This window comes from Alosa pseudoharengus, unplaced genomic scaffold (assembly GCF_046254945.1).
Source record: "Alosa pseudoharengus isolate Yale_2024_CS ecotype anadromous, Long Island Sound unplaced genomic scaffold, YU_APseudo_1.1 YU_APseudo_1.1_scf_3, whole genome shotgun sequence".
Classification (NCBI taxonomy): domain Eukaryota; kingdom Metazoa; phylum Chordata; class Actinopteri; order Clupeiformes; family Clupeidae; genus Alosa; species Alosa pseudoharengus.
In genome coordinates this window covers 23906529-23920700 of record NW_027468718.1, presented here as the reverse complement: position 1 = coordinate 23920700, position 14172 = coordinate 23906529, and the positions used below count along the sequence as shown (strand labels likewise).

Genomic DNA, 14172 nt, shown 5'->3' with positions numbered 1-14172 from the left:
ATCAGGGCATTTCTGTATGGAGGGGAAGCATGTTTGTGTCAGAGGTTAATGATTTACCTTCAGGAACAAATTGGGAAAAGGAATCAATGAGGGTTGGTGAGAGTTACAAATAATTCCACCGCTACTCCACAATTGCTTTTGAGGACAATACAGCAGAGAACAGCTTCCATGTTGTAGGCAGGGCAGTTATCTATTTACCTGATTCTGACCTGGCCTTATTTACATAACCTGTCAGATCCTTTTGCATCACATTTGGCTGCATTCAGTCTGTATCTTTAATTACTCTTTTTAATTTAGACTGGTCCTTAAATGCCACAGCCTCTAGTAAAATGCCTTGACAGCTGTCACTGTAACCATTGCCTCTGTCTTTGTTTTGTTGTTCTAAAGTCCAATGCCAAAGCTGTTACATCTTCAAGTCAGAAACACTTAAACCGTTAGACCTGATCCAGGGCCATGGCATGATCTGTCCATACCCATTAACATCACCTGGCGACAGACGACTGGTTTTACTCAGTCCACTGAAACTGATGAAATTGATGCATTTGTATTGTGCCAGGTAGGATGAAGATTACAAAAACAACTTTTTTTTGTAAACATTTGGTATGGTAGACAACAGTGTGTGCGTGTGTGCCTTTATGTGTGATCATGTGTCTTTATGTGTGTGTGTGTGTGTGTGTGTTTATGAGTGTGTGTGTGCGTAGTGTACAGTCACTAAATGTACACATCAATTAATTTATTGAATGGCTCCCCATGAACAGAATTCCAGGAAACTTGGCATGCATTCAGAGGGTGTCATAATGATCCTACCTCCAATTTCATGCAGTTTTGACCATATCAGCCAGAGATATATGCGATTACAACACCTGTTTTTTGCTAGCTAGGTGGGGCTATAAATCAATACATCAAATGAGTGGTTATGGGATGGGTTAACATGTCCCCTTGAGACCAACATTCAAAAAAGGGTCATCCTAGGCCCTACAGTTCTTAAGATATTCACATCACTCATAAGCAATAATTTAACTTCAAAATGCAGTGTCTTGAGATTGAAAGAATGATCAAATTCAAATGTAAACTCATGGTATCTTAGGTGTTCATCCATGATGCTGGTGTTACTATGCCCCCTAGTGGTAACTGTGATATGTACATCTTATGAATAAAAAACATACATTGCATGCATAATATTGCATATATATATATACACACATATATATATATATATATATATATGCATGCATATATATATATTAGAGAGAGAGAGAGGTAATGTATTAGTTTACAAACCAGGGACTGGGGTTGCAAATTAGCCAATTGGATAGAAACATTTTATGCAACACATATCATATTGTTATGGCTTTGACTGTGATAATTATGTATGTAATATTGTGTGCTGCATTGTCCCTGACAAATAAACTAATAAATAAAAAACATATAACGTCTTTTACCCGCATATAATGTGTTTTTTTTACATGTCTTTTAAACAAACAGTGTTAAAAGTGGACAAATGATGAAACAATATCACTTTAATGCTTCTTAACATGAAATTGTGAAGTATTTGGGGAGTTCAAACACATATAGTACATAATCATATCTATCATATAGTACATACTATCATTAAAATATTCAGAGAATCTGAAGAAAAATATTGGATGGCTGTGGTCTTTTGGACCTCAAATGACACTGCATTAAAATCAGACCTGTTTCTGTAAAGAAAATCATTGTATCACATTCACATCACATGAATGAACAAATAGTCAACATTTTTATTTTCAACATTTGATCTATGTCTATGTCTTTTTTGTTGCTATATATGGGTTTACGAGACTTGCATATTATCATATTCTGTTTTTATTTGCATTTTACACAACGTCCCAACTTTTTCTGATTTGGAGTTGTAAATTATTTTTTTCCTTTCCTTTTATGTTCTCCCACCTACATCTTGTGAAAAGGTGGCTGACAGGAGGGCATGTGACAGGTCCTGCAGGTTATAAATGCCATTACAGTAAAGTCACTAATGACTCGAGAAAAAATTAAATGCTGCTGCCAGTGGTCTGTTTGAGCAGTTTCACTACAGCACTGTTGGGGGGTGCAATGTCCACAGGCTGTTTGCCTACTTTGTTCTTGGCCTTGTGGTCAGCTCCATGGTCCAGCAGAGTCTTGACAAGCTCAGGATTAGACAGCTGGGCAGCAATGTGCAGTGGAGAGTCTCCGTCCTTACTGCAGCTAACACTGGCACCTGTAGAGACACAGTTGTTGTTGCCAGAAATCATGGGGATGTACACAGACCTCAGAATGATTTTGGTGATAATAATGTACAGGTAGATCACAACCACATATCAGAATGTGATTTGGTTGTATTCCTGATAGAGGTGTGTGTGTGTGCGCGTGTGCGCGTGTGTGTGTGTGTTTTTCTCTGACATTGTCAATGCATTCCAGAATGCTTGATATTGTACTGTGTGTGTGTCTCTGACATTGTCAATGCATTCCAGAATGCTTGATATTGCACTGTTACGCTGTTGGTCAGGTATGATCACCGTTAGCTAAATGGTGTTATATTGAGCATAAAGGTGACACATGGGACAACTTTTTGAGCAATGTTGCAGGGCTACCACATAACCGGTCTTAAGTGTTCTGATTGGATGATCATGTTAATGTGCCTACTAATGATTTAAAGGACAATTCCGGCGCAAAATGAACCTAGGGGTTAATAACACATGTGTACCGAGTTCGACCGTTCGCTGGGATTTGTTTTCATGCTAGTCGAATGTGATCAGTTTTATTACAAACCGCTTATTAGCGTTTAACGCTAGCCTTCGGGGCACACGTACAGTAGAAAGAAATCGCTATTTCTATACCACTAACAAGGCTCAAAATAGCACCACACTTACACAGTAGCATAATGAGGGTCTCTACATGTAAACCGAAGCATTGAGAACTTTGTAAGTGTACAGGCAGTTTATTAAAAAGAAACACATTACCGTTGACGTCTGGTTCACATACAGGCAGGCGCCTTGGTTAAACAGAACTCTGGGATGTGAAGTGAATCTCGGGTGAAACGTTGTTGCAGAAGGACTGTGCAAAAGAGAAGCACTGAACGCAACAGGAGACATAAGAGATGGCAGGTTATTTGAACGAATTTGAAGACATCGAGGATGAACCCTTATTGGACGTCCTTATCTTTTCGAGTCGGAATACCAACAAAGAGCTGCGGGAGCTCCGTGAAAGGGATATGAGAGAGAGAGAGCTAGAAGCTACCTGTAGTCAATACCACACAGGCGGCGGCGATCCATACCAGAGGGACCAGATGGATCCACTAAGTAAGTACACTATACAAGTTATGTTACATCGGAGCTATTATTTCTGATAGGCCTATATTGAGCAAATTACGTTTGATTTTAGTAGTTTAGTTGCCTGTATGTGAACCAGACGTGAACGGTAATGTGTTTCTTTTTAATAAACTGCCTGTACACTTACAAAGTTCTCAATGCTTCGGTTTACATGTAGAGACCCTCATTATGCTACTGTGTAAGTGTGGTGCTATTTTGAGCCTTGTTAGTGGTATAGAAATAGCAATTTATTTCTACTGTACGTGTGCCCGAAGGCTAGCGTTAAACGCTAATAAGCGGTTTGCAATAAAACTGGTCACATTCGACTAGCATGAAAACAAATCCCAGCGAACGGTCGAACTCGGTACACATGTGTTATTAACCCCTAGGTTCATTTTGCGCCGGAATTGTCCTTTAAGTTCCCAAGAATAAGTTGCCATCAAAGAGAACATGCCAGAATACTCAGGAGCATTGCCCAGCAACATTGCTCAAAAAGTTGTCCCATATATCACCTAAAGAAACAATGACACATTTATGTGTGCATCATCAGCTTTGGAGAACACAGACACATCACTGTCAAAGCTGTTCCAAAGTTCTACAAAAAACAGGCAACTTTAATACGTGTGTTATAAATGCTGCCCATCCCTGTTTGTGTGTGTGAGCGTGTGTGTGTGTGTCATTTCCTGCATTTTGAAGCTTTTCTGTGTAAAGTAATTCATAGGATAGATATGAAAGAGAAATGGTTCTACCTAGTTGTAGCAGTCTCCTCACTGTGCTGAGGTGCTGGTTGGAACAGGCTGTGTAGAGAGGAGAACCAGCCCGATCTGTGCTCTGGTCAATATCCACACCATACTTCAGCAAACTCTCAATACATTCTGTGTGCCCTACAGCAACGACAAACATTTCCCTTTAGCAGGACAGTCCAGAAGCAGGGTCAATATTTTTGTTATTTTTTGCTTCAGTTTTATGCCTCAGTGTCCAGACAATTATTGACTTGATATGAGTAACAGGCACAACTTGTGATACGAGTTTGGAATCAAATAATTGCCCTTTGACCTTTGGCGGCTGCCTGGTGTATAGGGGAGGCGGTGGTGCTCCCACCCTGAGGTGAAGCCCCATGCTGGAGGAGCAGATTGACACAGGCTGCACTCCCAAAGCCACATGCGTCTGAGAGGGCCGTGCTCCCGTTTACAGAGGAAATATTCCCCTGCATGCACACACAAAGCCTGGTTCTACAGTCTGGCACATACTACACTGAGTTCTATGCATTTCAGAAACTTTGAAGCAATGGGTTGTTATTTTACAAGTCTAGTATAAAGCAAGACTGCAGCTTTAACTTCAGGGAAATAAGCTGATTGTCTTGCCTTAGGGGGTGTTAGAGGGTGGGACTCCAATGTGAACACAGAGAGTGTATTGTTTGTCACAAAAATAAACCAAATATTGGTAGCAAAAACACATGACAATGAATTTCATACCAAAAAGGCAAAGTGCAGTTAGGCCATACTTACATCTGCCCCATGCTCCAGCAGGGTTTTAGCGCATGCTGTGTGTCCCTGCAGGCAGGCCACATGCAGGGGAGAGACCTGGTCAAGTGTGACCAAGTTAACACTGGCTCCCTAAATACAGAATTGAAATGTTAAACTCATTTCATCATTTTACCTTGAGGGTAATTTCTTGAATGTTGCATTTATTTCTGCACTGCAGAACTCTACCCAACAGTTAGCATAACAGAATAGCCAGAAGACCGCAACACCAACCAGACAGGACATGCCAGGGTGTTGTCAATGTCTTAAAAAGTACATGAGAACATGTTTACCTGTTCAATAATACGACTCAATGTCAGAAGTCTTCCATTGTATGCAGCATCATGAATAGGAGACCAATCCGATTCTGTATCTAAAAAAACAATAGTAGATGGAAATGGATACAACATACTGTACAACACCGCTTCTTATATATACAGCCACTTACCTGCCAGCAGTGGATTTGAGAAGAACACCATTTGCCCAGCTTGTTGTGCTTGTTTTTTCTGGATATTCCCAATTCCTTCAGGCACAGCCATTCTTCATAGGACAGTGGTATTCTGTAATGTCAGAAGCTGATCTTTGCCCCTGTGCTAATGTTTAACTGTCTAATATTTAATCGAGAGACTCCACTCATCACAGGCAGCTGAAGTGCAGCTCTGCTGGGCTACTATTCCTCTCTCTCTGTCATTAGGTAGCAGGTATTTAGGGTGTGTGTATCTGGTATTTAGGGCTGTTTCCAGACACACATACACACACAAGCTATTACAGTCAATGGAAAGTCACTGTTGGGGCAGAAATATGTTGAGCAGGTTTGAAATCTGACACTAGCATTGTCGACATACATACATCATCTCCTGCTTGAAACAAGGAAAGGAAAAGGGGGTGGAGGAAGAGGAAGGGAGGAAAAGTAGCACAAAAACGAGGAAACTTTGTTTTGTTTTTAAAAGAATGCCAAACATGCTTTTTGGCATGCTAAAGAGGTTGCACATGAGAGCGACAGTATGGCATGACTAGGCGTGTAATGCAGGCCAGACATGAAGTCAATAAAAGGTATGTGCAAAGACGCTGCAAATTATGGCACAGATTTTCCGTTGCTTTCGGACATTTTTGTGGTATTGAGATTGCATTGATGTTTTAATCAGCTCATCAATTCTAGCTGAAGCTGATAGCTGAAATATCACAGCATGCTATTTGAGCCAAAGGATTTTTGCAACACTGGATTCCCAGCAATTATTCCTGATTCCACTCCGTTACACACAAGGCATTTTGCATGCAGCCAACACAGAGTAAACCTACAATGTTAAAGTTAATATGCACAGTATGTTTCATCCATGGAAACTTTTAAATATTTAAACCGTTTGAGTAGTGTGTGACTATATTTTTCTTCTATGCGTAGGATTAAGTATCTTATGTACATCAAACAACTGCCCTGTGTACTGTGATACCTTGTCTTCTCAACTCAAACTCGGGGTCTAGACCAAGGTATGCTGGCAACTCTCAATCTAATCCACTAATCTATCACGTTTCAGTAACCCAGTCAGCACATTTTCCAGCATCTCAACTAGGGCAAGCCTTCTTACACTGCAAGGATTAGCCCAAAAGTCTGTGCCATGAATATACAATGCACATTCTATTGTCAGTGCTTTCATTTACACCTAAAAGTAGCCTACAGTGCAAGAAAACTGCTTAGGCCTACAATACCAAACAAATTCAAGATAGCAAAGCATCTCTTGGTAAGACTTGTCCTATGTCTAGTCAAGAATGAACCAACCACTAGATGGCAATAAAGACATACTAGCCTACCTTTCTTTTGACTCAGAGCATCTTTATCTTAATAGGCCTATCTTCACAGAAGCTTGGATGACCTTTTGGAAACTGTAACCACATTAACAGTGAAGGTCTTTACCATAAGGTATTTGTTTTTTATGAATTCAAACATATTTGCCTTGTATGGTCTTTGTATAATCTGATGTTTCCTCTAAGGAGCTCGACTTCGTGTTTCACATATCCAAGTGGAGCGGGAAAATAATATTGTTACTATTTGCTTAACTGACGCTATTTGACACTATGTGTTAACATTTTGGTCAACTGAGTTTCAACTCACCAAATAACTAATGTATTTTGAAAGTATAGTATTAAAATAGCGGACATCCCATGCGACATGGGCTTGTTATAATAAACTTATTTCCATGCCCGATTAGCCAAGATGCCTAGGGCCTACGTGCAGTTGTAGTTGCAGTTGTTGATTGTGATTGTTGTATTGTTGTTATAAAAATATCTGTATGTTTCCTTTTGTCTGTTTAGACTACTGGTAACTTACCTTACTACTGGCTTGCCAAATATTACTGAACATTTTTTCCCTCTCGACTCCAACCAAAGTGACGCGGTTCAAACCTGACTGGAGGGATTAAGGAGAGGCACATGATGGCTCAACCCGTGATTTCACTGGGAACTCGGGCCAGCCTTAATGAATGAATTTCCTTTTCTCTCTCTCTTGACACTGTGCTCAGGCACAATCTACACATAATGGCATCTCCTCGACTCGAGACATTTTGCTGTCCGAATCGAGATGCTTCAACTGAATTTGTCATCAATTTCCAACCTCTCTTCTTCGGTGCAATCTGCATAGGTAGTGCTGCTGTCAGTCTCATATTTTCTATCATACAAATTTTACCAAAACGAAGAGGATACCGTCGCCTTGGACAATATCCACTACCAAAACCTGCTTCGTCGTCCAGGATATTATTCATTATCAGCGTGTGTGATATTTTAGGATGCTTAGGTAAGGCCCACTTTCCTTTCCTCCTCATCTCAAACCCAATCTGTGGGGGTTTGAGGGTTCTCTTCTCTGGCACACGTTGCTGGCACAGGTCTAGCGTGGTCTCAGACGACCCTGCATGTTTCAGAAACAACAAAGTAGCCTAGCTAGAGTAGACTTAAATAAAATAATAATAAAAAAACATTAAACCTTCATCTTGAGTTAACATGTAAACGTGGTGTGGTCGGTCTTCATCTGTGAAGTTGCAACTATAGGGCCTAGGCTACTTAAATGATGACGCATCGATAGAAATTATTCGTTGGTCTGGTAAATTATAAAATAAAAGTAAAAAAAAAAAAAAAAATAGGTCTATATTCTTTGGCAAAGGAGTGGGCTGTCGTGGCATTTATGATGATACATTCAAGTTAGTGTGTAGCCTGACAGTGACATGATGTAGGCAACTAAGAATCAGGCCATAGTCAGGCTTAGGCTACCGCATCAAAACTCATGACCTTATGATATGCTATTGCTCTCTGCCCTCCCAGTTTTCTTTCTAAAAGCACCATGAGAATAAAGAGAGATTGTGTTCTGAGGAGAGATATCACATTAGTTTAAAATAGCTTCTTCCATCACTATCCATAGCCTACTCAAGGTAAATTATCTCCACTATAGTGTATGCATGTCTCATTTAACCCAGATACTAAACCTACTAATCATTACATAGACTATACCCTGTAGGTAGCCATACAACTCCATTAGGTGAATTGATTCATGGGTGTGTAGAACACCAAAGATATTGAGGCTGGAATGGAGGGGAGTCCTACAATGCATCTCCAATGTTGTTATCAGCAGTAAAGCAAAGGTTCTATTACAAATTCTATTAAGGGCTCTCCCGCCTGTTTATGTAAGGGACCTTTTCTTCTTGATTCTTGTCTGGGATTTGGGATACATTTATTTAATTTAGGTTATTCTATTTAGCAGTGATTTAATTGCAATACTTTCAGACAATAGAGTTTGACAGAGACAATGTATTAATTAAACCATTTTTGAATCTCCCCAGGTATCATTCTGAGATCATCCATCTGGCTGGGCTTGCCAAACTTTATCAGCCAAATCTCTGTTACCAATAACAGCAATGTGTGGCCAGAGGTGTTCTGTGTGGGCAGTGCGGTGCGTACTCTATACAACTCCCTCATTCACTTTAACATGTAAATCTGATGTAGAGTAACAGAGAAAAGACATTCTGTGGCATTATTACGAGGTTGAGAACCAAATTTAACAGTCCACATGTTGAAGTGGGCCATGACATGTAGTGGTGAACCACCCCCTACGGCATGATAACATTGTGATACATTGATAATTGATAGCATCAAGATTCTGCAATACTGCATAATAATAAGAATGCATTGCAATATATCTGTCTATGATCATAGATATTTGACGTACCAATAATGTATTGCTAGCAGAAATATTGCAATGTATCAATGTTTCATCCTACCCTTTAAGGAAAGTGGGAGCTGAAAGCTCTGTTGTTGTGCAGCTCAGAGTAAACTGAGTAAACCTTGCCCCCAGCAGGACGCCACACAGAATAGGGAAAGAGACTTTATTTAGAGCAAGACATTCTCTCTATAAGTGAATCACTCTGTTGGTATTTGGTTGTGTGTAGCATTTTTGTCCCAGTGCTCCTTAGTGTTATTTTGGGAAACAACTGGTGGGAGATTAAACGTAGATCTACTCCTGCAGCTGAATTCAATTGTAGGACTATTGTAGGATGTCGTCACCATCACAATTTCTCATTTAGAGGAATTTGTTTTGTGTGTTATATAATGGCTCTGTTACTGTGGCCCTGACAGATGTGGATCCAGTTGTTTTTTAGTGCATCATTTTGGTGGACTTTCTGCTATGCTGTAGACGTGTTCTTGGTGGTGAAAAGGTCTGCAGGTATCAGGTATGCTGCTTCTGCCCTGTGACCCCCCCACCCCCCCATTGGGAACTCAGCAGACTATTTTAAAATATACTTGTATGTATGTTTTCTGGGTTACATCATGTTGAACTATCTAACCCATCATGTTGAACTCCCTTTGGCAGCACCATTGTGTTATATCACATGATCACATGGGGCCTGGCTGTGCTGCTGTGTGTGGAGGGGGTAGCCATGCTCTATTACCCCTCGATCTCCAGGTGTGTTACAAAAGCAGGCTAGCTCAATAGAACCGTGTCTAACAGATGTGGTGTTATTGGGAGTTTTTATTTGACATGTCTTCCAGTTTAGTATGTCTAAAGCTTAACAATAATATCTAAAAGGTGAACTTGTCAGGAATGTATATTCTGTTGGCTTTTTAAGTTTGTGAGTTGACGTGAGTGTGTTCCTTGCTGTCTCTTCACTCCAGCTGTGAGAATGGCCTTCAGCATGCCATCCCCCACTACATCACCACCTACGCCCCCATGCTGCTGGTCCTCATAGTGAACCCCGTTCTCTTCTCTCGCACTGTGTCAGCTGGTAAGTCTTTTGTGTGTCCCTACTGGCTGTAAAATAATTGATTCAATCACATTCATTTTAGTTTAGAATTGTATTTAACCCAGTAACATACTGTTTTTACAACAATATGTGTACTTTATTTCTAGAATCATAGTGTAGTCAACATTAATCATCATTGGGGAAGACCATTGAAAACAATGCATAGCCTACTCTACTTTGACTGTAATCTCCCACCTCAATCAGGACTTTTTATGAAATACTAAGAATTCTATCATGGACAAGAGTTTGATGATCAGCTATTTCTGAGATCAATTCATTCATATCACAGCCCCCCCCTCCACCCTGTTTTTCTTTTCACTCTCTCAGACCAAAGTTATTAAATATCACAACAAATGTTATCAGAAACTGGACTACGGCTATTTTAATTAAATTCCTAGATGGGAACGTTGCTATCCCCAATACCTAAGTGAGCTTGTACACTTTCACTGCCCTCCCAGAACTCTGAAGTCATCAGATAAACAACTGCTCTCAGTACCTCAGAGTCGTCTAAAAAATAAAGATGACCGTGCTTTTTCAGTAGCTGGGTCCAAGTTGTGGAACAACCTCCCTTTACACATTAGATCTACACCAACTATTGGTGCTTTTAAAGCCAAGTTAAAAGAACATATGCTATTAATGGCTTTTAAATGAATTGTGGAATGTAATTATAGGCTATATATATGTACATATTATTTTAGTTTTATTTTCCTGTTGTGTTTTTTTGTGTGTGTGTCTTGTTTCATTTTGTCTTATATTAACTATTTATTTATCTGTTTTTATTTTTTTTTAGCACTTTGGTCAACCACAGGTTGTTTTAAATTGTGCTATATAAATAAACTTGACTATGACTATGACTATGACTATTTAACCAGGGACAAAGTTAATCCATGTCCATCCCTTAGAGCTGACCATGACTTACTTTTCACCCTTTCTTTGCAGTTACGTCCTTATTGAAGGGCCGGCAAGGAATCTACACAGAAAATGAGAGGCGCCTTGGAACAGAGATTAAAATACGCTTTTTCAAAATTATGCTGGTGTTCTTTATATGGTAAGATATCCTTTGGATTTGTAACATATGTTTAAAATTCAGTGCACATCATTTTTTGTCATTTTTTTTCAGGGGAAATGCAAGATCAGCTAATGTATCCTTGAATTTGCTTTTTAAGCTCACTCCAAGGGCATTATTCTGATATCTCAAAGCCATATGAAATAATTGATGTCTTTTAACATGTTGCCATAAGAAAGCCATATTTAAATAAAGGCTTTTGTATGAAGAGTGCCATGGATTATATCAAAATAGTTCCATGCTGATCTGATGCAATCTGAATGAGTTGCTTTTTACATCATGTTAAAGCTCTGCACTGTATGGAAACATGGCTGGGCCCACTGCAGAATTACAGACAAATCTTCTCACTATTTCATTTGTCATTCAGACATGATTCTTTACATGCATGCATCTCCCATTACAAATACAGAAATATCTGTCAAAACCTAATCTAAGGCTTTGTTGTACTTTTAATTAAAAAAAAACTGATATTCCTCACAATAGTGTTCATTTCTTTGATACTTTTTTCTTCTAAAAGTAAAGGGAACTGTCTTCTCTGTTGTCTTCCCTGCTTGTTAGCTGGCTGCCCAATCTCATCAATGAGAGCCTGCTCTTTTATCTGGAGATGCAGGAGGACATCGAAGCCAATAACCTGAAAAATATCCGAAATACTGTGCTCATCACATGGTTCATCATGGTGAGTGGAAGCATAGCATCAAAACTGTGCCATGGTGGAGTTAAAATGATAAACTTGCAATAATACAAAACCAAACTGAAAATGTGTTTTTACATTTGAATATTCCTTGGTGTTCTCCAGGCCATTTTGAACCCCATGCAAGGCTTTCTCAACACGCTGGCCTTCCATGGCTGGACGGGCTTTGACGTGGATCTGAGCCTACAGCGCCGCAGGGAGCTGGCCTGGGACTCAGCGTCCACCTCTGTGCCCGCGGCAGGGGGCTACAACCCTGTGGTGGGCTCCACGCTCTTTTACGAGGGCCATGTGCAGGAGGCCAAGAAGAACATGTCCGGCAACGGTCAGCAGCAGCACCCCTCTGACGGCATCAGTGTCCTCTCAGAAGGTAATGGGCTGTGGCAGGGCAGCAAGGGCTCTCCAGTGTATCAGGGCTGGTGACAGACGCAGCACCAGGCCAGATACAGCCGACAAGATCATGAGGGCAGCAAAATGGTTCTTGTTGGACTAGGAGTGTGTGTTTGTCGTGTCTGCATGTTCTGCGTTGTTCCATGATGTGCTTGTCTTTAAGGAACGTGATGGCAGCTCTGACTGCTGTGTTTTGAGTGACTGATGAGGTGAACGGTTCAAAGGTTTACAGTACTTGCTATACGTGTTCAGAAAGAGAGTCTATTTTACATCTGAGGGGAAATATCGTTCAGGTGCTAGGTGGCAATGTAGCTATTTTAATTTCTCCAAAGATTTTTTAGGATATTTTTGTCGTTATTGAGAGATAAGTTTGTACTTTTGAGGAGTAAAATAGATTTTCTCAAATGTTTGTGTGATTTAGGTTTTTGGCCTACTGCAAATTGCAAACTAAATGTTTTATGTATAGTCCTAATTTAAAATTGATGAAATAAGGGTCGATACATTTTGATCTATCATTTTATTCCATCTCCTCACCATAAGACTAGTCCAGAATATATGAAACTCTAAGGGACATTTGTTGTTTCTGGTAGTGATGCTGTGCAAAACCTCAACTTTGTTGTCTTCCTTCTCCCATAAAAAAATGATCAGTAAAATATGTTATGCTGTCTTGTCCAATAAAAAGATCCTCACAAGTCATGTGTTTTCATTTAGTTAATGGATTAACCACTGGGTTAAATTGGAAGTGGAATTAATCACTAACTTACAATTCTGACATAATATAGTGGTTCATTTTTGTGGTCTTTATTACGCTTGTTGTCAGCAGTCACTGATTTTTACCTACCATCAGTAATTTGTCATAAATGCTCTAGAGTATGGCTGCACAATTTAGGAAAAATATCTAATTGCGATTTTTCTGACAAATATTGCGATTGTGATTTGGGATATGATTTTTGAATGTCAATGAATTGACTCAGTTCAATATTCCAAATATCTGTGCCACCCCTGATTGGTGAGCACACCCAGTGCACAGCACCCCTGCCCGACTGTGAAGCTCACCAATCAGAATTTCTCTGCCCCTCATGCACTAGGAGGATGAAATTAATATAAAAGTCAGAAATGTGACAAAATTATCTATGCATGATTATTTGTAGCTTTTGCGATAATTGGGTAATTGTGTTGGTTCATATTGCAGTTACGGTCTGTGACCGCTGTAGGCACTTTGCTTGCCAAAGGGAACATACCATAATTAACATGGTCATTTCCCCCATTTTGTCTTGCTAGGTTCAGAGTCTAGTACAATTGAAATCCACATTTCCAGTGAGCTGCGAGACTATGAGGATGTAGACGCTGATGGGGAGTCGCTGGAGAACTCCACAAAACGCTAGATGGGCCTCAAAGCTGACTCACCTACCAGCCTGTACGCTCTTTGATGTCTAGGACTATTCACTTCATTTTAGCAGTTGCTTTACATTCCTTCCGAGTACTCTGGCACTAACATTCCCTTTCAACTACATCTCACTTTATTTTTAGATTTTCTTTCAAAGGATTCAATGGAAACATGATCCCACACACACAGACATGCAGTAATCTTAAATATTACATGCCAGTACTTGGACTTAGTCAGGACATTCACCATCACACACTGGACAGTAGAAAATGTGTTTTAGTACTCATCAGATATTATATACAAAAACAAATCATCTCTGGATACAGTGTTCAGTGAGCAATCATGATATTCAATAAAAGATGGCACTACAACATTGGTAAAAAAAAACCTTGTTGCTTAGGGTAGTTAATTTTACATGAGAAACTGTTTTCATTGTGAATGTTTTTGTACTTGTTTTATTAAAGATTAATATAAATGACTCATTTCAAAGCTTTTTATTATAAAGAAATGTATTGT

The 14172-nt window shown here is 39.7% G+C and overlaps 2 protein-coding genes across 3 annotated transcripts; one reads left to right on the top strand and one right to left on the bottom strand.

The window, feature by feature from the left end:
- Positions 1-1502: 1502 nt before the first annotated feature.
- Positions 1503-5625, bottom strand: LOC143099685 (ankyrin repeat and SOCS box protein 9-like). The gene is made up of 6 exons (XM_076262609.1): positions 5295-5625; positions 5140-5219; positions 4832-4939; positions 4380-4530; positions 4073-4207; positions 1503-2233 (listed from the first exon to the last, which is right to left on the bottom strand). The coding sequence occupies exons 1-6, from the start codon at positions 5383-5385 to the stop codon at positions 2028-2030; spliced, it is 771 nt and encodes a 256-aa protein (XP_076118724.1). The 5' UTR covers positions 5386-5625; the 3' UTR covers positions 1503-2027.
- Positions 5626-5740: 115 nt separating this feature from the next.
- On the top strand, positions 5741-14134 carry gpr143 (G protein-coupled receptor 143). Of its 2 annotated transcripts, XM_076263637.1 has the most exons (12): positions 5741-5899; positions 6246-6331; positions 6688-6761; positions 7154-7631; positions 8668-8777; positions 9461-9555; positions 9696-9788; positions 9998-10107; positions 11065-11173; positions 11750-11867; positions 11988-12249; positions 13551-14134. In XM_076263637.1, exons 4-12 carry the CDS (start codon positions 7376-7378, stop codon positions 13652-13654), a joined length of 1257 nt encoding a protein of 418 aa, XP_076119752.1. In that variant the 5' UTR covers positions 5741-5899; positions 6246-6331; positions 6688-6761; positions 7154-7375; the 3' UTR covers positions 13655-14134. The 2 variants fall into 2 exon arrangements, with proteins under 2 accessions (XP_076119752.1, XP_076119753.1); XM_076263638.1 differs by lacking the exons at positions 5741-5899; positions 6246-6331; positions 6688-6761 and having other exon boundaries at positions 6771-7631.
- The last annotated feature ends 38 nt before the right edge of the window (positions 14135-14172 follow it).